Below are 27,389 nucleotides of genomic sequence, written 5' to 3'. Positions count from 1 at the left end.
GGAGGTGGTTACTGAACGCAAATAGGCAAAGGCCGTTTGACCCCACAGGAAAACAGCCTAGGCAGAACATATTATCCAGTCCAGAGCTGTGTGTGTGTGTGTGTGTGTGCGCGCGCACACACTATGCGTGCACACAGGAGTTAAGGCCAATATTCATAGTTACAGGGCTTGAATAAGGCCTAACCAGGATCTATAAGATTACTCCCAAGACTTTTCCAATGACCAAGAATTCTGTGTCATCCCAGGAAGTAGAGGAAGAGCTAGTCATTGGACCCAAGAGTCTGTTATGGATAGTTTTATAGGTAGGTAGTGGGTAATGTGATTCAGTGGAGTAGGATAGGAAACTCATAGGAGGTAAATGTTAGAAAGCACTCAAGTGCTTCTAGCCTTCCCTTGCTGAATTTGGCAACTGACGACTGATCCACCACTGTGACAGATTAGCAAAGGACCCACTGTCATTAAGAGATGCCCAGAAGAATGGGATAGGCTGGGTGACGGTTCTTTTGAAGGGATCCAAGTGTAGGATAGGATGTACTTCCTCCAAATATCTCCCATGGTTTTGGATATTCCCTTATTTCTGACAAGAGGCTTCTTTTGAAAATGTCTATAACATCTGACCCAGCACAATTAACTTAACAGGAACCCAGGAGTAGCTCCGTCCCCAAACTCCTTCCTCCGTGGTTCGCCATTTGCTTATACCCAAGGGTGAGGACACTTTGCACAGTACCCACAAGGCAGTTACACAGTCAAATGCAGGATAAAGGTATCAGTGTGACTTCAGTTGAATTGGTCACCACTAACCAGCCTCATGACTCTAGCAGTGCCTTCAGGTTGGTATCTGCCTGCTCTTGACATGGTGTATTGTTCAGACTTCCCAACTGCCAAAGAGAATCAGGACAGGAGGAAAAGTATGGAGGTATGGAAAGGAATACCTGGGTTCAGGTCTGCACTACAGTTATACGACTCAAGTTATTTCCCATCCCCTAATTCAAGTATCCTGAACAGATGGCTGAGAGCAGATAGCCCCTTCCAGGATATGCTGGGCAGAACTCTAAGATGATCTCTGCTATGACCTGAAGGTATCCCCCCACTTCAAATTCTTATGTTGAAATCCTAATGCTCAAAGTGATGGTACAAATGGGGGCAGTGGTGCTTTGTAGGGTGGAGCCTTCATGAATGGGATTAGTGCTCTCAGAAAACAGAGCCCATAGAGCTCCGTAATCCCTACTGCCATATGAGGATACAGCAAGGGGCTAACCATCTGCCACCTGGAACAGGGCCTTCACCAGGACCTGACCATACTGACACCATGCTTTTGGACACCGCAGCCTCTAGAACCGTGGGAAATAAATTTCTTTGTTTATAAGCCACCTAGTCTATGGTGTTTTGTTATAGGAGCCCAAATGGGTTGAGCCCTCCAAGATGCCCAGACTTTGGTGTACATAACTTCATCGTTTTCCAAGCAAACAGTAATCTAAGTACTGTGGTGAAGGGGTTTTGCAGATGTAATTAAACTCCCAAATTAGCTGACCTTAAGATAAGAGTTCCCAAATTAGCTGACCTTAAGATAAGTTGATTATCTAAATAACCCTGACCTAATCACGGGAGCCCTTCAAAAGCAGTTTTCTCTACCTGGTTGCCAAAGTGAAAGAGAGATGTGCTCTGGCTTAATCTGGCTTAAAGCAAAGGTTCGTTTTGTGAATTGCCCATAAGGGCCAGGGGTGGGGGTGGGCAGAAAACTGTTGGCAGCTTCTAGTTGCTGAGAGTAGTCCTTGGCTGATAGCTGGAAAGAAAATGAGGACCTCAGTCCTACAACCACAAGGAAATGAATTCTGCCAACAACCAGTAAGACTGAAAGAGGACTTCAAGACCCTGACCAATACCTTGATTTCAGCCTCATGAGACTCTGAGCAGAATATCCACCCATGCCATGCTCAGACATGCTGCCCAGTATCTGGTTAAACATTATTTCTGGGTGTGTTTTTGTGTAGGATGTTTCCAGAGGAGATTAGCATATGAATTGGTGGAGAGAGTAAAGCAGGTGACCTTGCTTGGGAGGGCATTACCAAATTAATTGGAGGCCTGAATAGAACAAAACTGTGGAGTGCGTGGCTGGGACATCAATTTTCTCCTGCCCCAGGGTGTTCTGGTTCTCACACACCGGACTATGACTGGCATCTATACAACCAATGACTCTCTGGCTCTCAGGCCTTTGAACTGAACCCCTGGCCTCACCAGCCTCCAACTTGCCGGTGTAGATCATGGAGCTTCTCAGTTCCCATACTCGCCTGAGCCAATACCTTATAATATAAATATAATATATATATAACATATATTATAAAATAAATATAAATATAAATATTTTAGGTCCTTTTCTCTTTGTTTATAATTAAGAGTGTTAAGAAAAAGAATATGCATTGAAGTACACAGTGATAAAAGGGCATCTTACTGCAGCTTAATCTAAAATCTTTTGGGAAGAAAATATATTTTCTGGCAGTATTCACCTACAACTTAAAGTTTTCTTAAGTCTGAAATCATTTCAAAATGAAAAATTAGAAAAGGTGAAAAGGAAAAGAAGAAAGGCATACCCCAAGTAGAATATTTTCATCTCCTTTTATTGAAGGAAATAAAACTTGTGCTGCAAGAGGCAGTGGTACCTCAGAGCATGACAAGGTAGCCAATGGGACTGACGTGACAAGCCACAATGCTGGCCAGGGGTCCTATCATAGTGGGAGGACCAAAACCACAAAGATAGCAGGAGGTAGCAAACATCCCCAACACCCAGTGCAAGCATTTCCATTTGCAGAGAGCTCGGCCATGCATTGTAAAAACAGGGTCCCCTCACACCTGGCAGAGTATCTTATCAGGTCGCCAAATCCATTCAAAGCTAACACGTAGTTTCAGAGTTGGGAGATCCTTCCCTCTGATCCGAAGTCTCAGGCCATCAGAAGATCTTTCAGCTCCTTACTCCAGATGGAGAAAGAGGCGGAATTCTTGAAACAACACACAGGTACAGCTGGACAGATGCTGATACCCAACTTTGTTCTAAAAGCAGCTAAATTTTTTCCCTGACTTCTCATACTGCTTTCACCCAGCATGTGCCCTAGGAAACCTCTCAAAGTTCTAAACAAAGACATAATTGGGGCAGCAGCCTAGGGGATGTAGGGAGTCAAAAGCTGCTACATAGCCAAGACCATTTCACAAGAAATAGCATGGGGAACACTACTGAGTGAAGATCCCCTCAGGTAGCAGCTAGAAGCACACAAGAAGAAAAAACATTGTAGCTTTCTCTCCCATATCGAGATCAGCTGCGCCAAAGCCATGGTCCAGGAAGATGAGCCATTTCATGTCTCTGGTAAGTTATCCACCCTCACAGCACCCCTCACACTGTTCCAATTTTCAAGTACAATTGAGTTTGGGCAATTCAGCCTTGGAAAAGCAAGCACTAAAGAAATTTCAACTGATTACCAATCAATAATGTTATAAAGCCAAAAATTTATAGAGTTAAGAACTGACTGGCAGGTGCGAGATTGGGGTATGAGGAGAAGATTTTGCTGTATAGAAATAGGAGTCCAAGGGTTTATTCATATAAGCCCTTGATCATAAACCACCCTCACAACCACAAATTGGGAGGAAATTCCTTATTTAGAAATGGCCATCATCTGATTAGTCAGTTGCAGTTCTCATCAATGCTGGACACATGGTTTTTAACGATCAAAGTCATGAGAGCGCTAGACCAGGAAATGGGAGGAGCAAGGCAAGGAAGAGAGGGCATCAGGGGTTGGAATTTCTAAAATGAGCATTTATTTCACAGAAGTCTTGGCACAATGAGGCTGGGGTAAGCGTGGTTTTAGTGATTGTTCTTGGTTGCCTCCTTTGCTGCAGCAATCAGTGGAGTGAGGCTGGAGAGGGGCTTGGCAATCTTCAGGAACTGATGCTAGAAGGGAAGAAAAGAGAAAAGACACATGACTATTTACCATTCTTCCTCAGTAATCATCATAAGACATTGAGAGCATCCATATTTGCACAAGGTGCTGCCTGGAAAGCTTCAGATCATCTCCAAGTTGAAAAACATCTTTAAAAGATAACAAACCATTTTGGAAAGCTGTTTGGCAGTATCTACCTACAACTTAAACACACCTCTATGCTACATCCCAGCATTTCCAGTCATAGGTATATTTCCAAGAGAACTAAGTTTGTGTATCCACCAAAAGACACACACAGGAATGTTCATAGCAGCTTTACTTACAACAGTCATGACTAAAAAGAACCCCAAAAAAGAGAATGGAAGAATGAATAATGTTATATTTTATAATACTATACAGAAAAATACACAGCAATTAAAAGAATGAATGACTGATACGGTGACAACATAAAGAATCCCACAGACATTATGTTGACTCACAAAAGCCAGACACAAGAGATTTCATGTTGTATGATTCCATTTTATATTAGGTAAGTCTAAACTATGGTGATAATCAGGATAATAATTATCTCTGGGGTAAAGTATTGACTGATCATGACCCAATGGTATATGGCAATACTGCATTTCAGGAGCACTGATCTAGGAATTTATTTTTCTATCTTTGAATCCAGTAAAGCTTTCAATAGCTTGGTCCTTTCCTAAATCACTTTCATTGGGCTGTACTTTGGGCCACACCCACCACTATTAAAGAAGACCATTCTGTAGAAAAACTGCATCTATATTTTCACCAAAACTGTTACGGAAAACAATTCTTTATATAACTCAGAGCCTTTTCACTAAAAATGATTTTTCTTACATTTAATAGTAAAAAGGTTCTGCCACAAGGATGTGACATTTTTCCATTTGATAAGAAATAAAGAAACTATCACATTTCCTTTTCTGTCCTGGCCACCAGAAAACTGAGAACCAGATCTGATGTTGAAACAAAACTAACTCAGATGATTAGCATAGTTGATCCTTCTGCCATCTTTATAAGTCTTTTTTATCAATCATATTGTATATGATACAGGCACATCCATATAGGCATATATACACATATTTGTTGCTGGAAGTTGCCTCATCTTCTTTTTGGACAGATATAGGATATAAAAAGGCACTGAAAACAAGTAGTTACTATGAAAGAAATAAAAGATATTGGTCATGAAGATACAAATTCCAACATATGTAATTTCATCCATATATGTGTTCTCACAGGAGAAACACATGTGAAGCTTTTGTGATTTAAGATACCAAACAGACATAGGATAAAACTCTGGGTCTACCACATACTAGCTATATAATCATGGAAACATTACACACTTGAAACTTACTCACTCACCTACAAAAATGGTAATACTAGAACCTATAAATCACAGGGTCATTATAAAGAATTGATGAAAAGAACATATAAGTCACTTAGGTAACTACAGTATGGTAAAGATTCAATGTAATGCATTTATTATTACTTATAGTATCAGGAAGAAAACTCTAGAGGGCACTAATCTTTCAATAATTATAATTTGGTACCTAATGAACAATATCTTCACCAATCACAGCCTTAAAGTAGAATTTGAACATTTTTCCATGTCTAGGGTTTCCAGAGCAAATCTCATATGAAAGGCAAAGAGATTCTATACAGTACTGCCTGTTATAAGGGGTTTTCAGTCCCAAAGGATCTGACAGACTAATGGGTTATATTTGGCAGAGCCCAAATCTCATATCTAACAGACCAGAGCTCTGTAAATCCATAACCCTGGTTACAAAGAGATACTAAATATGTTCTAAAGGATAGCATTTCAATTAAGGTAAATACTTTAGGCAGTTTCATTCAATTCAATAAAGTTTCTGAATACCCTTTCTAAGTCAGGTCCTAGGTATAAGAGGAGACCCAGAAATTAAGAAGATAGATGTTATAAATAATCTAGTGGGAAAGACAGGGTTGCTCATAACTACCTTCAATGCAGTAGGTCTGCCCTGCCTTGCTCGGTTGCTCTCGGTCCTCATCATATAGAAGTAACTAACTGTGCATGCCTACAGATTATTCACCACCATCAAGTTTAATGTGATACTTATGTGGTAGCTTGCTAAAAGCAGTTTTGCAACCATATGAAATAATTATGTAATTTCAGGATTAAGCAGATGGAAGTCTAAAAAGCTTGGCAAACCCCCGACTCCAGGCTTCCCCACAACCTGGCAGAATCTCACTCTAATTCAAGCAAAACAAAAGAAGTGCTGATGAAAGGTACAGGCAAAGTTCAGCAGGAGCTCAGAAAGAAGATTTTTAAGCTGAGCCTATAAATGTGTACAGAGTTTTAATAGACTGAGGAAGAGCTTCAGGGAATAACACAAAGGCCCAGAGATGAAGGAGGTTAAGGAACTAGGAATATAAATGGAGTGTGGGAAGTTGTAGGTGAGGAGCCAGTAGTGCCTCACAGACAAAAATGAAGCAAAAAAGGCTGGTTTAGTGATACCTTGAATTTGGAGCTTCCCTGCATAGGGAAAATTACCTGCAGCAGCTCTTTAGCTGAACCTCTCTTCTCCACATCCATCTCGAGACAGCGGTTCAGAAAGTCCCGGAAGAAAGCTGACAGCTTCTCTGGGTTCTGAAGCTCTGGGGTCCCATTGGTGGCAATGAGGTACAAGGCCTGGCAATACAAATGAAGAATCACCTTAGGCTCTAGCTACAGTTCTCGCTTAGTGCCCAGATCTGCTCTCTGAAGTATGGTCAGTTGCGTTATGCCTCTAGGACACAAAGAGGCAGCTTTGGTATACTGGAAAGAATATGACCTAAGGATCAGATTTAATATTTGAAGGCCATGTGATCACATGCAAGCCAGTGAACTCCTAAATTCCACATCTAGAAAATAGGGATGACAACAGTGTCTATCACACATGTCTGTAAAAATAAGACCATATATTGGGAAGCACTTTATAAACTTATGAAGTATGCTCCAGACCCATGGATTTATTATTATTCTTGATTGTAAATCTAAAGGGTTTATTATTCACTTAGCCTGATGATGAGTTAAATATCTATCTGCCCATTTGCTGGAGGAAATTACTCCTGATGCTTTCACCTTAGTTACCTAAGAACTGATTTCTTCTAGCAGGAAAGGAATATTAAAAGCAAGTGTTCTGTAAAGCAACAATCTGTTTCCTTGTTGCCTCCCCTAGTACCCTAACATGGACCATCTTATGGGACAGGTTAAAAAAAAAGCACTCAGCACTTTAATTCACAAAGTATTTACACAAACACTATCTCATTTAATGACCACAATAAATCTGGATAATAGACTAGGCAAGAATCATCATTCCCATTTCATAGATAAAGTCCAGAAACATATGTCTGGGATCAAGCTATTCATATGAGTTTATGTCCTCTGATTTTAATCCCAGTCTTAATTCCATCCACACCCTACTGATCATCATCTTCAAGGCTACTGCAAGACGGGGTAAGATGTGTGGAATGTGGAATGAGGGCAAAGCTGGGATGTCCGGGCAGTTTCAGATTGGTACACCGAATCACTTTCCAGTAACTGGCTATCCAAGAGGTAACCAGGTAAGATGAGATGACCACCTATCAACAACAACACATACATAATTCCCGCACTAGAAGGGAGGTTGAGAAATGAGGAAATAAAAGCAATCAGAATAATTCTCTTATTTGCCTATGACCAAAATTACCAACCTACTTGCACTTGTATTCATATACTCTGCTTTCCCTCTCTCATTACAATGGACAAATTGGGGCGCCTGGGGTGGCTCAGTGGGTTAAGCCGCTGCCTTCGGCTCAGGTCATGATCTCAGGGTCCTGGGATTGAGTCCCGCATCGGGCTCTCTGCTCGGCGGGGAGCCTGCTTCCTCCTCTCTCTCTCTCTGCCTGCCTCTCTGCCTGCTTGTGATTTCTCTCTGTCAAATAAATAAATAAAAATCTTAAAAAAAAAATGGACAAATTGTCCTAATCTAATACTTTTCCTTCAATACTTGATCCAACTCCTCGCATCTACTTCAGGACATCACTCCTACAGATGTCACTTCTCTCTTGCTCATGATCACATTCTTTCTTTCTACTATATCATTCCTATCAGCACACAAACATGCTAAAATAATGTCATCTTTAAAAAAACAAACAAACAAACAAAAAACCTCAAAACCCTCCCTCAATTCCACTTCAGGTTCCTGCTCCATTTTTCTGTTCCCTTAAGAGCAAAACTTGTTAAAGAACAACAATTGCTTTCACATGCCATTTCAACTTCTTCTCCCATTCTGGTAGATTTACTCTTATTCATTTCATTACCATCACTCCACTGATATTGATCATCAAGCTCATCACTAACTTCCATATTGGCAAATCTAATGTTTACTTCTCAGTCTTGTCTTATATGATCTATCAGTGACATTTGACACAGTGGTCCATCCTCCTCCAAACATTTTGTTGTCTTGGCCTCCAGGACACACTTCTCTCAGTTCTCCTCCAACTAGGAAGGTCACTCCTTGGTCTACTTTGCTAGTTCCTCCAACCTGTAAGCATGAGAGAACCCTAGGGCTCAGTACCCAAACCTTACTCTCCAGGTGAGTTACTGCATCAATCATCTAGTTCCAATGCTTTAAATAAGCCAACTATATACTACCTCCTCATAAATTTACATTTATAGTCCTGACTGCTCACCCTTGAAATCCAGACTCATATGCCCAACTCTACTCAATATCTCTACTTGGATGTCTAATGAACATTTCAAATCACCACATTCAAAACCAGCTCTATTACCCCATTTTACCCGCTCTTCAACCTTCTCAGTAAATGGCAAACGAAATCTTTCAGCAATTAGGGCCCAAAATCTTAAAGGCATTGTTGATTCCTCTTTCTCTGATATCCATTTCATCATGTCAGCTATATGTTCAAGGTATTTTCTGAGTCTAACCACTCTTCATTACTACTGCCACGAATATAGTCCACACCACCACTCTTTTTTTTTTTAAGATTTTATTTATTTATTTGACAGACAGAGATCACAAGTAGGCAGAGAGGCAGGCAGAGAGAGAGAGAGAAGGAAGCAGGCTCCCTGCTGAGCAGAGAGCCTGATGCGGGGCTCAATCCCAGGACCCTGAGACCATGACCTAAGCTGAAAGCGGAGGCTTTAACCCACTGAGCCACCCAGGCGCCCCCACACCACCATTCTTACCCGAACGATTATAACAGTATTTCAGTCTGTTTTATTTCTTCCAGAAAAACAGTCAAAATGGTCAATTTATACCGCAAATTAAGTCAAACTACTCCTCAGCTCAAAATCCTCCAATGGCTTCAAATCTCTTACAGAATAAAAGCCAGGTTCTCACAAAGGTCACTAGGTCTTACCTGATTCAGCTCCCTGTTAGTTCTCTGACCTTATCAGCTTATCTGCAAACTGCTTACTCACTCAGGACACTGGCCTCTTTGGTTTTCTCCAGGATATGAGTATGTTCTCAAATTAAGTCCTTTGATGCCTGGGAAACTCTTGCATCGGATTAATCTCATGGCTTACTCCTTTCTTCAGATTTCTGCTCAAATAACTTAAAAGACAGGACTTCCTTCTCTACTCTCAATAAAATAGCACATTTCTCCATCCCCTGTTACTCTCTTAAGCTCCTTACTCAGCTTTTCCTCACATCACTTACCTTCTGTTACTATATATTATTTTTTTCATCACCATTAGAACAGCTTCTTTTATATTATCGGAACTAAAAAAAATGTTGAATGAATGAGTGACTATTAATATCTCTTTCCTTTGAGCATTTATACTTTAAACCCAACAGTGCCAAGTTTCATTCAGAAAAGAAAGATCCAGGTTGAAAACTGTAGGGAATAGCCTGAGTCCCATTTCCTGGGATTAAAGACCAACAGCCCAAACATCTTCAAATGGGATTAGTAACACTCACTCTCAGAGGATTTTCATTGAGGTATGGGGGCTCCCCTTCAATCATTTCGATGGCCATGATGCCCAGGGACCAGATGTCAACCTTGGGTCCATAGGCCTTCCGCGTCACAACCTCTGGTGCCATCCAGTATGGAGTTCCCACCATGGTGCTCCGTTTGCTCTGCTCTGGGGTGATCTGTGCACAGAACCCGAAATCGGCTAGGAAAAAAAAAAAAAAGAAGAGAAGGAATGGACCTGACAAGTACTGACTATATGCCTATCCCAAGCTCCGCCTGGGTCTCAGGCACTGCAATACCTTGTCTCTCTAGAGCAAGAATTACATGACTGCTACCTTCAAGACTGGCTCTTACCCTGTCCTCTATTTAACCTTGAAAAGTAGCAAGAGGAACAAAAATCTCTGGCCCCTTACCACTCCTCAAACCAGAAGAACTAGGCATTGAAGTCCAAAGCTTCCCATTTTGGCCTTTATTTGCTCCACTTCTGCTTTCTTCTTAAAAACCATTCCCATGCCTCAGAATCTGGCAGTCTAGGTCCTTGCTTTATTTCCTGGGCATGAGTCCCTGACTTAAACTCTAATCACCAATCTTCCCAAAGCTGCCTGTCCACATGCAACATACCTGTTGGTCTGGACTACTTTTTACACTTTTGAACAAAATGTTCTGCTTATAGTTCATTCACATTAAATTGCAATTATAAGTTTATTTAAATTATGAGACCTTTGACAGGAAGGACTATGTCTTCTTACTCATTTTTTTTAATCCCAGAAGGCCCAAGTATAAAAGTTTGATAAAAGTTTGCTGAATGAATGAACCTAGGAAATTACACTAAACTCTATTTCTTAGTTATGTATTTTATGACTCCAGTACTAGACTGAGAGCTACTTGAGGACTAGCAAAAGTATCTTTGTGCCCATTGTAGCACACAGGAGGCATTCAGTAAATTTTTTGTGGTTAAACATATATATCTGAATGGACAAAAAAGAAATGACACCCTGTCTAGCGCTGAGTAATATAAAGAGCCTGAATATCCCAAGAAATACAGAGATACCTACTTTTATTACACTCTGCTTTATTACACATCACAGATACTACGATTTTTACAAATTGAAGGTTTGTGGCAACTCTGTGATGAGCAAGTCTGTCCGTGCCATTTTTCCAACAGCATTTACTCACTTCATGTCTCTGTGTTACATTTTGGTCATTCTCATAATATTTCTAACTTTTTCATTATTATTAATACATTTGTAATGGTGGTCTGTGACTAGTGATCTTTGATGTTACTAATGTAATTGTTTTGGGACACCATGAACTGTACATATAGTGGATGGCAAACTTAAATTGGTAAATGTGTACGTTCTAATTGCAGACCTGGTGAAAATAGTACGAGAACTAGAATTACAAGTGGAGCCTGAAGATGGGACTGAACTGCTGTAATCTCATGATAAAACTTCAACAGATGAGGAATGGCTTCTCATGAATGAGCACAGAAAGTGGTTTCTTGAGAAGGAATCTACTGGTGAAGATGCTGTCAAGACTGTTGAAATGACACAAAGGATTTAAAATATTACATAAACTTAGTTGATAAAGTAGTAGCAGGGTTTGAGAGGACTGACTCCCATTCTGAAAGCAGTTCTCTAGTAGGTAAAATGCAATCCAATAGCATTGCATGCTACAGAGAAATCATTTGTGAAATGGAAAACAGTTGATGTAGCAAACCTCATTACTGTTTTAAGAAATTACCGCAGCTGCCCCAGTCTCCAGCAACCACCACCTGATGAGTCAGCAGCTACCAACACTGAGGCAAGACCCTCCACCAGCACAAAGATTATGACTCACTGCAAGCTCAGATAATGGTTAGCATTTTTTAGTGATAAAGTATTTTTTAATTAAGATATGTACATTTTTTTAGCCACAATGCTATTACACACTTAATCGACTATAGTACAGCATAAACATAACTTTTATATGCACTGGGAAAAATTAATTTGATTTGCTTTATCATCATGTTTGTTTTACTGCAGTGGCCTGGAACGGGACCTGCCAAGGTGTGACTGTAAGATCCTGTGCTGAGTCTTGCAGCTACTATCATATGATTACCTTCCCCCAGGATACTGGGTCCCATCAGGAAGAAAAGTATCATCACTCCTACTCACTTAGCTTGACAGAGCCATCCATTCCCAACAGGATGTTGTCGCTCTTGATGTCTCTGTGAATGACCTGGTTGGAATGCAGAAACTCCAAAGCCTGTAGGCACTATTTAAGTGGTTGGGCAAAGAGAAAGAGAAAGAACTTATGAAGACTTACAGAAAATCAACTAATCCAACCTCTTTATTTTGTGACAAAAAAAGTGAGATCCCAGTGAATGAAAGAACTGGTTCCAAATCTGTGGCGGAGGCAGGTCTACTGCCTAGTCTTCTATCTCCTGGCTAAGCATTCTTCTAACTTGGTGCTGCTTTATGCCTTTCTCATAAAATACCTTATTATAATACATCTTACCGTAGTTTTCTTACAGGAGTTCCTCCACTGTATTTTGGAGTTTTTTGCTTTGTTTTGCTTTATTTTACCAAACAGTAGATCCTTAACAAAGAAACTGAGGCCCAAGCAAAACTACAGAGGAAAAATGGAATGATTTTATGAACATAAAACTGGAGGAAAGGGACAAAAAAAGAGTCTTATCTGAGACACATGGAAGTGATATTAGAAAGAGTAAAGTTAGGAGAAATATTTTTTTTTTTTTTTTTTTTAGGAGAAATATTTTTGGTGAGGAGATAATTTGTACTGTTTTGGGTATGTTCAATTTTATATACCTATAAAGCACTGACAGACAAATGTTCAGTAGACAATGGAACATATGAGTCTTAAGTTCTATAGAGATTTGGACTTGAGATAAGTATTTGAGTCATTTTTGACCAAGTGATTTTCTTTAATTTATAAGAATGGTTGGAACTGGCAAATATTATAGAAAAGGAGAAAGAAAAGAACCTTGGAAAACATCTATAATTAGCAGGCAGAATGAGTAACAGAGACTGAATAGAACAATGAAGATGTTTGGTTCTTCCACTACCTAACAACATCATTCTAAACAAATCACTTATGCTTTCTAGGCTATGGTTTTCCCATTTGTAAAATGTGGGGATTAGAAAAGATAATCTTAGGTTTGCTACTAAATCTCCTAGTTTAAGTCCATAACCCAAAGTTAAAATAACAACTGAAAAATACAAAAGATGCAGACCAACTGCAAAACAGTATTTAAATGTTCTCAAATCATTACTTCACTTTTTAAGAACATTCCAATGGCTAAATTATGAACAAACTAATATTCAGAAGCAGCTTTTCCCTGAAAAAATAAGAGTTGCTTTCCTTAGGAAGCTGGAGAGATCCTGGCCTCTGGATGTCACAAAATATGATTAAAAAAAAAAAAGATTTTGAGAAATTAAAACCCTCATACATTGTTTGTGGGAATATAAAATGGTACAGCCACTTTGTAAAATAGTTTGGCTATTTCTCAAACAAGCACAGAGTTGCTATATGACCAGAAGTTCCACTCCTAGGTATATACTCAAGAGAAATGAAAACAGATATCCAACTAAAAATTTGTACAAGTACACAGCATTGTTCATAATAACCAAAAAGTAGAAATGACCCAAATGCCCATCAACTGATGAATGATAAATAAATGCAATCTTATTTGTTAATAAAAAGAATGAAGTACTGATATATACTATAACATGGATGAACTTTCAAAACATTATATTAAGGAAAAGAAGCCAGTCACAAACATGCATATATTGTAGGATTCCATTTATTGGAAATGTCCAGAGCAAGTAAATCTATAGAGACAGAAAAAAGATGAGTGATTGCACAGGACTGAAAGGCTGATAAGTGAGGTGTGTGGGGCAGTGCCTGCTAATGGGTAAGGAGTTCTTTTGGGGGGTGATGAAAATGTTCTAAACTGGATTATGGTGATGATTATGGTGTTCTAAACTGGATTATGGTGATTATGGTGATGGTATTATATGGTATATAAATTGTATCTCAATAAAATGATTTTCTTAAGGGGGTGATCTCTTTTAGAATATAGCATGAATTCCTATTTTAACGATAAATAAGTTGGGGCAAATTGTTTTTCCTAAGTACACATATGCAAGCAACCTCAATCAGTGAAAATCAGATCAGGGAGTGAGTGAAAAATATTTTAGATAGTACTGTGGTTTGTGGCTTTCCAAAGGGTTACAGTACATAAAGAAAAGAGATATGCAGTATATCTATAGTATTAATACTTCACAGAGGGAATGTGATCAGTGAAAAATGTGTTAAAGGGCTGCTTAGAGGAGAGATAATTTTTTTAAAAAGTTGAGAATCACTGTATTAGCACTACAGCAAAGAAAAGCAGCCATAGCTCCTAAGAGTCCCAGGCCTGTGTTAATTCCATTAACCTATGTGGGTATGTTCTAGATCCCAGGATTTTTCATGTAAAGGTGATCATATTTTCTAGGATGAAATTGAGTTCATACGATTTTATTTTTTCTAAATTGATTAAATATACAACTATACTATTTCATCTGAATGTCTCCAGATCTTACATCATCAAACCCCAACCATACTATCAAACTTAACCCCATAATACTCTGAACCAAATCTTCTACTCCTTCCCTAACTGCCAAACTTTTCTATTATTGGGCTATTGGAAAGTTCCAGTTTCTTATCAGCAAAACACCCAATATCCTCAACTTCTGTGAATATTCCCTTCATCTTCTTGGTCTAATAAAAATATGGCTGGGGTGCCTGGGTGGCTCAGTTGGTTGAGCATCTAACTCTGGAGCTCCGCTCAGGTTTTGATCTCAGAATCCTGCTGGGAGTGGAACCTACTTAAAAAAAAAAAAAAAAAAAAAAAAAAAAAAAAAAAGGCTATACACAGCAGTCAGATAACAAAAAGAAATAAAAGGCATACAAATCAGCAAGGAAGAATTCAAATTTTCACTATTTGCAGATGACATGATACTCTATACAGAAAACCCAAAAGACCCCATCAAAAGTTGCTAGGATTCAGTAAAGCTGTTGGATACAAAATCAACATACAAAAATCTGTTGCATTTCTATATATCAATAATGAAGAAGCAGAAAGAGAAAATAAGGAATCCCATTTATAGATGCACCAAAATCCCTAAGATACCTAGGAATAAACTTAACCAAGAGATGAAAGATCTGTACTCTGAAAACTGTAATACACTGATGAAAGAAAGTGCAGATGACTCAAGGAAGTGGAAAGATATTCCATGCTCATGGATTGGAATCACAAATACTGATAAAACGTCTGTACTACCCAAAGCAATCTACACATTCAATGCAATCCCTATCAAAACATCAACAACATTTTTCACAGGGCTAGAATAGACAACCCTAAAATTTATATGGAACCAAAAAAGATTCCAAATAGCCAAAGCAACCTTGAAAAAGAAAAGCAAAGCTGAAGGCATCACAATCCTGGGTTTCAAGTTATATTACAAGCCCACAGTAATCAAAATGGTATGGTACTGGCACAAAAACCAGACACACAGATCATGGAACAGAATAGAAAATCCAGAAACGAACCCACAACTATATGGTCAATTAATCATCAATAAAGCAGGAAATAGTATTGAATGGAAAAAAAGACAGTATCTTCAAAAAATGGTGTTGAGAAAACTGGACAACATGCAGATGAATGAAACTGGACAACTTTCTTACACCATACATAATAAATTCAAAATGGATTAAAGACCTACACGTGACATATGAAGCCATAAAAATCCTAGAGGAGAACACAGGCAGTAACCTCTTTGGTATTGGCTATAGCAACTTCTTACTAGACATGTCTCCTGAGGCAAGGGAAACAAAAACAAAAATAAACTACTGGGACTTCATCAAAATCAGAAGCTCTGCACAGCGAAGGAAACAATCAACAAAACTAAAAGAGAACCTATGAAATGGGAGAAGATATTTGCAAATGACATATCTGATAGTATCCAAAATATATAAAGAACTTATAAAACACAACAGCCAAAAAACAATCCAATTAAAACATGGACAGAAGACACGAATACACATTTTACCCAAGAAGATATACAGGTGGCCAAAAGACACATGAAAAGATGTTCAACATCACTAATAATAAAGGAAATACACATAAAAACTGCAATGAGATATCACTCGCCCCTCTCAGAATGGCTAATATCAGCAATGCAAGAAACAACAGGTATTGGCGAGGATGTAGAGAAAGGGAAACCCTCTTGCACTGTTGGTAAGAATGCAAACTGGTCTGTCTACTCTGGAAAACAGTATGAAGGTTCCTACGATCTAGCAATTGCACTACTTGATATTTACCCAAAGAATACAAAAATACTAATTCAAAGGGATACATGCACCCTGATGTTTTTAGCAGCATTATCCACGACAGCCAAATTATGGAAAGAGCCCAAGTGTCTACAACCTAATGAATGGGTAGAGAAGAGGTGGTGTGTGTGTGTGTGTGTGTGTGTGTGTGTGTGTGTGTGTGTGTGATGGAATATTACTCAGCTATAAAAAATAATGAAACTTTGCCATTTGCAATGATGTGGATTGAACTAGACAGTATTATGCTAAGCGAAATAAATTAGAGAAAGACAAATACCACATGATTTCACTCATATGTAGAATTTAAGAAACAAAACAATTAAGAGGAAAAAAAAAGAGAGGCAAACCATGAAATAGACTCTTAACTATAGAGAATGAACTGATGGCTCCCAGAGGGGAGGTGAGTGGGAGAATGGGTTAAACAGGGGATGTGGATTAAGGAATGCACTTGCTGAGATGAGCACTGAATGACGTATGGAAATACTGAATCACTATACTGAACACCTGAAACTAATATTACACTGTATGTTAACTAACTGGAATTTAATTGAATACTTTTTAAAAATGTGGCTATCCCCTGGGGACACTGCCTCTCAAAGAGGTTTTGTAAAAAGGGTTTTTTTTTCCCCATTACACCAGCATATTACAGACCTTAGACATTCAACAGCAATGAAAAGAAAAAGAAAATACCTACTTGTGTTTCATTTTTTATTTCTTTTGCTTGAAAGTATTTTACCCTAGATTTTTCCATGGCTTACTTTTTTGTATATTCAGATCTTTATTCAAATGTATGGCAAAACCGTCCCTGACTACTCTAAAATAGTACCTCCTTTGTCACTACTTTCTTACTCTGTTTTTACTTCTTTCAGAGCACATCAAGAAAATAGTAAAGTACAATAAAATTATAATTAAAATATATATCCATATAAAGAGGAAAATAATACAAAGCATTTACAGCAGTCACCTTTAAGACTGAAATTGAGTGACTTTACATATACATGTAATATCTGACTTTTCTACAATGGGTATATACTTTTATCATCAGAATAAAGTTATCTTGTTTTTAATTTTATTTTTTTTTCAGTGTTCCGAAATTCATTGTTTATGCAACACACCCAGTGCTAGAATAAAGTTATCTTTAAAGAACAGGTCAGAGTGATAGAAATTTCAAAACAGATAAACAGAAGAATAATTTCTACCACCTCCAGTGCCCAGGCTGAGATCCCATCAGGAGCAGAACTTTGACAGACATTGATATAAAGGCCACTTCATGTTCAAGGCTGGTTGGCCACTGGCCTTACCTCACGGCAGACAGCTGCAATCTGGCCTTCATCCATGCAAGTTTCTGTCACCACATCTGTCAAAGAACCTCCAGCCAAGTATTCCATGACAACCCACAGCTCATCTCCCACGAGGTAACTGTAGGAGTACAGATAAAGTGTAAGAACGAACAGAGTACATTGAGCCATAGCCCTGGGTTTCAAAGGCTAAGCATATACACAGAGTGAACCTGCATCTCCAACAGCTTTGGAAAGGTCTAGGGTTCTTTATCCTGGGGAGAAGCAATCTGGGGAACAGAAATACTAACTTGATTATCTCTTAAGGATTCTCCTGGAGAAAACAAAGCAGACTGTTCTGTGAAGCCCCGAATGGCAGAACTAAGTTCACTAGGTTGAAGATATAATACAATTATATTTCATCACAACACAAAGTAATGTTTCTCAAAATTAGGCACAATTCTTACACCTCTAGAAGCATCAAGGCAGAGAGAACCCAAACATCTGACAAAGATGGGAATCCATGTTTCCAACATTAGGGAAAGTCCCTAAATGTCCTTGAGAGTTCTACTAAATCCGAGCTCCATGAGAGCAAATACTGGGTCTTGTTCAAGACTATCCCCAGAGTCCAACACTACAGATGCCAATATTTACTGAGTAAAGCAATGAGCAAAATAAAAGATAATTCATTGTAAATATTAAATGAAACAATGTCTATAAAAGCCATTTAAAAGCTATAAAGTATTATACACAAAGTCATTATGCTGGCAATGATCTCCATTTTGAGCATCTCTGATTCTAGGAATGAAATGAATTCAAGCTGCAAAGCCAAAGCCCCTTCTGGTAAGCCAAGGGCTGCCATTTAGTACTGTCCCCTACAGAGTTTATGGAGACATGAGTTAGAACCACTAGTATCACTCAGGGACTAGATCACTCAGCACTACTGCGTGGAAAAAAAAAAATCACTTAGCCCCTCTGGTCAGTTTCTTTAGCTGCAGGGTAAGACAAACGAAGAGAAGAATAGCCCAGAGCCCTACAGACTCTTCTGCTAGCTTCAGACAAAGGAGCTATAATGGCTTAAACTGTGCGGTATGGCATCTTATTGTCATCCTGATATTGGGACTACTGCTAGGCAGATGGAGAGACTATTAAAAAAAAAAAAAAAAAGGCCTCCAGCAAAGGGTAAGATTTGAATCCTATTCTCTTGATTCTGAACCTAGTACTCTTTCTGTAGATTCTATATTCTTTGTAACTAAAAGTCTTGTTTTTTTTAATTTCCAGGAAGAATATATATGACAGATTAGGGTGTTCGTTAACATCTCTTTTGAGAGAGATTATAAGGACTTGGACCAAAAGATAATTTAGGACTGGGTAAAAGGCCCTCCACTGGCATGAGCCTATTTCTTCCCTGACAAAGAATGCCCATTATGTCCTCTTACCCAATTTCTTTAAAGCCGTCAAGGAGACATCTGTCAGTGTGGACTGATTGGAGGAAGAAATATGAGGGTCCAAGAGACCTCTGGACACTGACAAAGAAGAGCCTCTTTTTTTTTTTTTTTTAAGATTTTATTTATTTATTTGACAGAGATCACAAGTAGGCAGAGAGGCAGGCAGAGAGAGAGAAGGAAGCAGGCTCTCTGCAGAACGGAGATCCTGATGAGGGGCTCAATCCCAGCACCCTGGGATCATGACCCGAGCAGAAGGCAGAGGCTTTAACCCACTGAGCCACCCAGGTGCCCCCAAAGAAGAGCCTCTTTACCTGGATCTAACATGTCACTGTTAAAGCTAAGACAATGTACAACCAGATTCAGATTGTCCCAAAAACTCTATGGCTCTACACTGTGCCAAGGTACCTTCAAAAACGGTCTTTCAAGGTAAAGCCTCAGAGCATCACAGGAGCTCCTAGGTATTTTCTTTTTCCTCACGCCAGACTAGGAGTTATTTGAGGCCATCAATTTACTTTTATTTTCACAGTACAAGCCTCTGGAAACACCAACAAAGGCTCAACTGATAAATTTATAAATCTTCTAATCTTATTCCCAGAACACAAATTCCTTCAACAACATGGTCATGTATTTTATTGTTTAGATACCTCCAGAGATAGAAGACTCATTTTTTTTTAATGAGACTCATTTTTTTTTTTTAATGCCCATATCCTTATTAGGAGCTTTCATTTTTCCTTATCCTGAGCCCAAATCTGGTAGCCTTAGAGCCTTCAGTAGTTTATCCAAGCAATATTCTTTATGTAATATGTTCTTCAAAGAGATGGGAGAGTGAATAATAACTTCCAGAGAATTTTTCAGAGTCAGTCGTGATCCCCATCATGGAGAGACAATCATCCCCCAGAAAGGAAGAAGGCTTTATTCACTATACTTATCAACATTATGTGTTGGGAAAGTCAAAGTCCAACTCCTTTCCTCTTTAAAGAAACTGAGGCTTACCAATGCTTTAGATGCAAAACAAGAAATCTGGTAGAATCTGGCAGGAATGAAATATAGATGGCAATGCAACATAGATAATAAAGGAATTAGACTCCAAGACTTAGTCCAGTATCACCTCCACTTGTGATGTCTCTGAAATAGGCAAGAAGCTCACTTTCTTCTTCATATACAGGAGAAAAGAACATGACATGATGGAAAGGGCATGGATGTTGGTGCTAGGAATATTCAAATCCCAAACCCTCATTTGCTACTTATTGGCTTACTCGCCTTGGACAAGTTATAAACTTCTATGAACCTCAGTTTCTTCACCAGTAAAATACAGATAATAAACTCTACCTCACAATGTGTTCATCAAAAAGTGTTTGGTGCAAAGTAAAGCATAACACAAATGTTAGCTGTAACCACTATTATTATGTTGAAGACCAGAACTCATGAGCTGGAATAATGGATGGAAATAATCGAAATGGGATTTAATGATGGTTACTAAAAAGTTCTACATTACCAGTTTAATGCAAAAAAAAAAGGGCGGAGGATCAGAGATTTTAACTGACTGTAAACTCACAATGGGTCAACAATGAAACAAGCTTCCTAAAAATAAAACAATGAATGAAATCATTAGGAGATGTAGAGTTTAGAACAAAAGATAAGTCTTACTTTTTCCATACTGGTCAAATCTCAAATGAAACTACTGACTGTAAAATTTTAAGAGCTAAGACAAACTGGAAGTTTTTCAGGAGGGCGAGCAGGATAAGGAAAGAACTAGGATTAAAATGATTTAAAGACCTACATGTCTGACTCAGGCAGATGTGCTTAAGGGCCTCTCCGAGGCAGAATAGACAGTTCTAGGATCAGGTGTTAGAAGCTACAGGGTGGCAGGGTTCATCTAACCCAGAAGGACTACACAGCAATCAGAAGTGTCCAGCAGGATACAAGGCTGGAGGCAGAGAGCCAAGCATCGTAGAAGATTCTCAAATGGAGGCAGTTCAGAGTGCTGGTGGTGCCTCCTCCTCTAGCTCCACCATCCATCAGTTCCAAAGGCCAATCTCTGTGACAGGACCTATCAGTCCATACCTGTCCAAGTAGTTCACAATATTTGGGTTCTTGTTTTCCCTCATGACCAGGATCTCATTAATAATCAGCTCTTTCTTCGGCTGCTGCTGAAGGTTCATCTGCTTAATGGCCACCTGAAATCAGAGTACATTCAATGTGCAACCAGTCACTCTACATTTACTGAGAAACAACTTAGTACAAGATCTTAAACATGAAGGAGAGAGAGATGAATAAAATACAGTCTTAGCCCTTGCAGAATTTGCATAAACCAATATAGTCAATATGAGGTTTCCAGACCAGCAGCATCAACATCATTTAGAAACTTGCTGGAAATAAAAAATTTTAGGTCCTGTTTTAATAAACACTTCAGGTGATTCTGATATTCAACAAAGTTTGACAATCAAACTCTCTACTAATAAAATATTTGTATGAGAAAAATACTTTAAAAAAATCACAATATAAAACAGGTATGCTGGGGGGCACCTGGGTGGCTCAGTCTGTTAAGTGTCTGACTCTGGATTTTGGCTCAGGTCGTGATCTCAGGGTTGTGAGATCAAGCCCTGCATCAGGTTCCGCACTGAGTTTGGAGCCTGCTTAAGATTCTCTCCCTCTCTCCCTCTGCCCCTCTGCTCCCCTGCTAGTGTTCTCTCTCTCTCTCTCTCTCTCTCTGAGTAAGAAAGAAAGGAAAAGAGAAAGAGAGAGAGAGGGATTGAGGGAGAAAGAGAAAAACAGAAGAAGAAAGCAGTATGCTATAACAAAAGTCCATACAAAGTACTATAGAAACACAAAACAGAGCAAGAACTCTTTCTATCTGGCAATGATAGAGAGGCTTCATAAAGGGGGAGAGTAATTTCTGAGCTTGCTGTGGAAAGATGAGTCAGAATTGACATTGAGAGAGAAAAGGGGGATGAGATCCCTAATATTTATGTATCAAAAAGAACTTCATGGGCTTTTTATCTATAGAAATAAATGAATTCCCAGAGCACTCTTGCATCCATCTCTTCTATGTGTCAAGCACTAGGTATTCTACTAGTACTAAGGTATTCTCAGGTTTACTTTATTTAATCCTCAGAGATACTCTATGGAATAACTATTACTATGGATTCCTTTGGACAGATAAGGAGATCATGATTCCGAGAGGATATGTGACAATGCAATGTGATATGCAAATAGCTTGCATACACAGCTATTTAGTAGCAAAGTCATGATTAGAGCCCTTGAGATTGATGCCAATTTATTGTGTACACATGGCCAGATTAATCTTCCCCACAGTACACATTTGATAACACTCTCCCCTGCTCAAAAATCATAAATGGCTTCTGTTTGCCTAGAAATGCTCCTCAGCCCAACATTCAAAGTTCTCAAGATCTTTCCTCCCACTGCATTCCTTGACATACTCTGTGATCTGATCTCCTCTCCACTTGGAGTACCTTGCATGCTTTTCCCATGTTCAAAAGCTACTTATCCTTTGTGTTAGGCCAAAAGAAACCTTATTCTCTAAGCCAGATAGGCTTTTTCTCTTCTTTAAAGCCTCATAAGATCATATTTATACCTCTCTTAGGGAACTTACCACATAAACTACCTTCAGGATGATTAGCTGGAGTGTGTATCTCTAGAAGCTGTAAGCTAGAGAGCTCATCTGAAAACTCAAAATCCCTGGTACCAAGCACAGGACCTGACACACAGTGACTATTTGTGGAAATGTTTGTGGAAATGAAGACAGGAAGAGAGAATTCAGCGGGTTGATAAGTACTTTGTTTTTAAACCATAAATAGTTCCAGCAACAGGCTACTCTATTCCATAGGAGAACTTATACTATTTGCTAAATGTTTATTCCCTAGAGATATTTTCTTTTTCCTGCTTAACAGAAAAGAACATGAACACCTAAAAGAACAAGTAAATCAGTCTTTCCAGAAGCAGCAAGTGTAAAAAAAAAAAAAAAAAAAGAAGAAGAAGAATACTTATTTTTATGAGGGGGGGAAAAAAAACCCTGCCTCTTATTTCTTAAGCATAAGCTGTCTTCTGCAGAGATCCAGTTCATTGGGAAGAACAGAAATGATTCTTTTAAACACTGTGACTACTTCCATCACTTACCCCAAGTGAGAAGAATTTGCTCTGGAGTGGAGTCTCCTATCAGGCTAGGCTTCTGGTCTGGCTCTAGCTTTCTATAATGTTTATTAGCTTTTTCTAATGTCTGAAGAGTAACACATTGATGTAAAGATCTATTACATGAACTAAACTGAACCCTTAAAACATATATTAAGATCTGGAGGCAAAGGAGTGCCTTTGGAGTTCATCTGGCCATCCTAGAGGATAGGAAAGGGCTTATGAATCTCAAAGAGGTCAATGCTGGAAGCAGCAAGAGAGATGACTGGCAGGCAGAGGATAACACAGAAGTGGTGGCAAGATACCAGGGGTCCTTTTCAATATTCACTAACTATGGGCTAGGCTAAATATCCTTCACCCATTCAGTTCCTTTTAGGCTAGCACAGAGCATTCTTATAACAGAAAAAGAACTGGGTTTGAGTGCTGAGGACCTAAGCTCTGGGTCTATCATTTACTGACCTTGACCAATCACAAGCTCTCTGTGCCTCAGTCTCTCCATCAATACACTGAGGATAATAACCCCAATCCTGGTTCCCCTCTTTGCAGGATTGTTTTGAGAACTAAATAGGAGATAGTGGCCAATGTGTTACTCAAATATAAGTAAAAATTTCAAATAATAAAGGAAGACAACAATGCAAATGCAAACTGTAGTAACAACTGCATTTGGGGAGTATCTGGTACTGAGCAGCAAGAATGACATCAACAGGAACAACAACAAAAACCAGCCACCTTCCCGCCAATACTGTTTTTGCAATGCTTACTTATGTGCCAGGGGCTATGTCTGGTACTCCAGTAACGTTACTTCAGTAATAGTTAACAACAACCCTCGAAGTAAAAATCATTATCTGTATTTTCAGGAAAGGGAATGGAAACTGAGGCATACAAGAAAATTGCCCAGCATCATAAGCAACGCCCTCAGGTCCATTTGACTCCAAAGTCTCTTCCAGTCTATTCTTTCTATTAAGCACACTCCCTCTAAAAATGGGCTTGCAGAATAATTGTGTAACTGGGAGACTTCCTGGCACTAACATGCTAAGCTTCCTAGATGTGACGGACAATACTTCTGCTCTTCCCCGGTGGATAACCTCCAATGAGCACTCACTCACAAAGACTTGAGAGCATCTCGCCAACTCCCCTAAAGATTTATACTCCCTGGGGCAGGAAATGAGGCCTTCTGGACCGCACTGCATTAGCCACGCTAATGGACTTGCTTCCATTCATAGTTTTGTAACCACAGGCAGGCATATGGTGAAGTCAAGTTTCTGTTTCCTGCGACCAACTTCTCATACATGCAGGCTCCAGGCCCCTCCAGCAACTGCCCATCACTGTCTTCCACCAAGAGCTATAGGGTCCCTGAGGCCAGAAACATGACAAAGGGACCTAGAACCTACTCTTAGTTCTGCTGTGGCTTTGCAGTCCAGAAAGCAAGGTTTAGGCTTTAAAATCAAGATTCTAACCCTGTCCTTGCTGACTGCTTGTAGCACAAACCTGAAAAAGTTATCTAAACTCCCTCAGCCTCAAATTTCTAATCAATAAGAAGGAAATAATATTATCTACCTCACAGGGTTCTTCTTAGGATCAGTATAACCACCTCTTTTCTATCTCTGCCTCCAATTCACCATGTTTAAAACTGGCACAATGATACCATCCTTCCTTACGCACCATTACTTTAATGCAGGCTCCCATCCTCCAATCTGTTCTCCATACTATAAGACTTCCACACATATCCAATGGGAAGTGCGGCCTCTAACACTTATATATGATTTTAATGTCTGTGTGCCTGCATAGGACTCAATATTTCATATGGTTCTTAGCACGAAGTGTGGCATAAGGCTCATCTTCAGCAATTGCTTTATGGGACATATAAAAACTAATAAATATGTAATTTTCTGTATGTGATAAATATGTAACTTTAACACAAAGTTTATGATGTATTTTCACATGCACTGCTTTAATGAATTCTTTCAACACTTTTGGTAGATATATGTTATCATGCACATTTTGTAAATAAATAAAATTCAGGCTTAGGGAAGTCAAACAAGCTGCCTAAAATTACATAAGTAACAGTAAACATCTAGGTTGTTGAATTTTCATCTCAACAAACAATGAATAAATCCTTAATCATAATAATTACCCTCAACAGAGAGCCTCAATATTTGGTCTAGATGCTTATAAATGACTCACAAGAGCAAGGTGAAATATGTGCTAATCCTATTAAACTTGCTTTTTACAGTATACCAGGGGGTTTCAATTACCAAACATATACAAGCAGATCCTAGTAGCCTTGCTCCAACGAGCCCAACTCTGTGACCGGAACAGGAGGTCTCTCTCACAACCTCTGAGTCCTGGCATTCTTTGATCTAAGGACTTCCTTGGGCCGCTCCCATCCACACACAGCACATCTGCCAACACTCCTGCTCTGCAACCAAAGAGTAGAGTGCAAGAAAACCTCCAGTACCCTATATTCCCTTCATGGTTTCCTTCTGCTACAGATCTTGGGTCACCAGGTCTTAGCAATAGAGTCAGAGCTCTCCCAGCGTAATGAAATGAAGGAGACAAAGAGGTGCCTCCAAATGAAGATTTTAATGTCAATCGGAATCCTAGGCACAGAGTAAAGGAAGGATTATGAGTCAAGAGACATGTTTAAATCTCTTCCACACCAGGAGCACCTGTTTGGCTCAGTCGATTGAACGTCCAACTCTTGATTTCAGCTCAGGTCATGATCTCAGGGTTGTGGGATTGAGCCCTGCACAGGGCTCCATGCTTGGCATGGAGTCTGCTTGGGATTCTCTCTCTTCCTCTCCGTCCACCCCTCCCCACTGCTCACTTGCTCACTCTAAATAAATAAATACATAAATAAATCTTTAAAGAAAAAAAAAAGTTAAATTTCTTTCACATCACATTCCTCTACCAAACACCAAACTTATATACACAACAGTCCACTAGGCAATTCCACAAGAGGGTCTCTCAGCAGTATCCAAATTCTTTAACCATATACTCCACCTTTTTATTTTCTCCTTGACCAGGATCACTCAGGTGTGAGTCATCCTCACACTCAGTCACTCACCAAATTCTGTCAAATCCACCTAAGTACCTCTTAAATCCAGCCACTTCCCTCCATTCATACTATGCTACCACCTTAGTCCAAACCATCATCTCTCACCTAGAATTACACAATAACCGCCTGACTCACCTGCTCCAAGCTTATCTCCTTCAATCTGTTCCCCACACTGTAGCCACAGAGACTTTTTCCAAAATCTATGTTTCATCATGTTACCACTCTGTTTAGTTCTAGTCTGCTATAGTAAGAAAACAGAAGTATCCCTATTGAGCTAAGAAGGACTAAAAATTAACCAAAGTAAGAATAAGGATAACAACCCAGTAGAACTGAAGGAGAAATAGTTGGTGGTTTATACTCACCTCCTGTCCTGTGGCCACATCCATTGCAGTGTACACAGTGCCTGAAGCACTGAACGACAGGTGAGAGAGAGAGAGAGAAAAAAAAAACATAGCGCTTAAATGAAGTGACATCTGTCAAATGCAGCTCTATATACAATCTGGCAATGCAAGTGTTAGTAATAATAGCAGCAAAAATAATCCTCCCCAACACCCCTCCCCCTACCCTACTCTCATATGTGAGAGACAGTATGAGGTAGAAAGAGAATACAGGCTCTAGTGGCCAAAAACCCTAAGTTTCAGACTGAAGCATCTATCTAGTAACTGCTAGCTATATGACCTTGAACAAGTTAATTTCTCTGAGCTTTACTTTCCTCATTTGTAAAGATAAGAGATAAGAAAATTTGAATCAATTAGTTCATAAAGCACTTAGCCAAGTGCCTAGAATATAAAACAGGTCTTCAATATAGGCTAGTTTCCTGCTCTTACTTCTTCTCCTCTTCTCCATCATCCTTGATGGATGATTGGTCCTTTTCTCTCATCATCCCCTCCTTTAACCCCCTATGGCCTCAAACTCTTCATCTGTAAATCTCGGTAAGATGAGATCTATAATTTTCAACCAGGGGTGAGAAGTGAGAAGAAAGTGGTCCAAGGGAAATTTTCAGAATGAAGTTGGGGGATAGCTTATATTTTAAGAAGGGATATAGACTTCTGGGATAACACTAATGATCTATTTCTTAATGTAGGTACTGGTTACATGGGTGTGTTTATTTTTTTAAAAATTCATTGAGTTGTACACTTACATGTGTTATATTCACTTAAAATTCATATTAAAAAATTATAACAACTAAAGGACTAGAAAAATAATC

The 27,389-nt window shown here is 39.1% G+C and overlaps 1 protein-coding gene across 4 annotated transcripts in view; it reads right to left on the bottom strand.

Moving 5' to 3' along the window:
• Positions 1–2,596: 2,596 nt before the first annotated feature.
• The window catches only part of PAK1 (p21 (RAC1) activated kinase 1), a 148,216-nt gene continuing 123,423 nt past the window's right edge, over positions 2,597–27,389 (bottom strand). For 2 of the 4 annotated variants that reach the window (XM_032356794.1, XM_032356796.1), the window contains exons 9-15: positions 26,545–26,593; positions 21,040–21,152; positions 17,552–17,669; positions 12,032–12,131; positions 9,881–10,077; positions 6,472–6,609; positions 2,597–3,937 (exon numbers count right to left, since the gene is read on the bottom strand). In XM_032356794.1, coding sequence (XP_032212685.1) covers positions 3,851–3,937; positions 6,472–6,609; positions 9,881–10,077; positions 12,032–12,131; positions 17,552–17,669; positions 21,040–21,152; positions 26,545–26,593 — 802 coding nt within the window. In that variant the 3' untranslated portion in view covers positions 2,597–3,850. The remainder of the gene's footprint in view (positions 3,938–6,471; positions 6,610–9,880; positions 10,078–12,031; positions 12,132–17,551; positions 17,670–21,039; positions 21,153–26,544; positions 26,594–27,389) is intronic. The other 2 variants (XM_032356795.1, XM_032356797.1) reach the window with 1 other exon arrangement.

Source organism: Mustela erminea, chromosome 9, assembly GCF_009829155.1.
Source record: "Mustela erminea isolate mMusErm1 chromosome 9, mMusErm1.Pri, whole genome shotgun sequence".
Lineage (NCBI taxonomy): Eukaryota > Metazoa > Chordata > Mammalia > Carnivora > Mustelidae > Mustela > Mustela erminea.
Note: the sequence above shows the minus strand (reverse complement) of the source record. Positions and strands in the feature narration are given on the sequence as shown.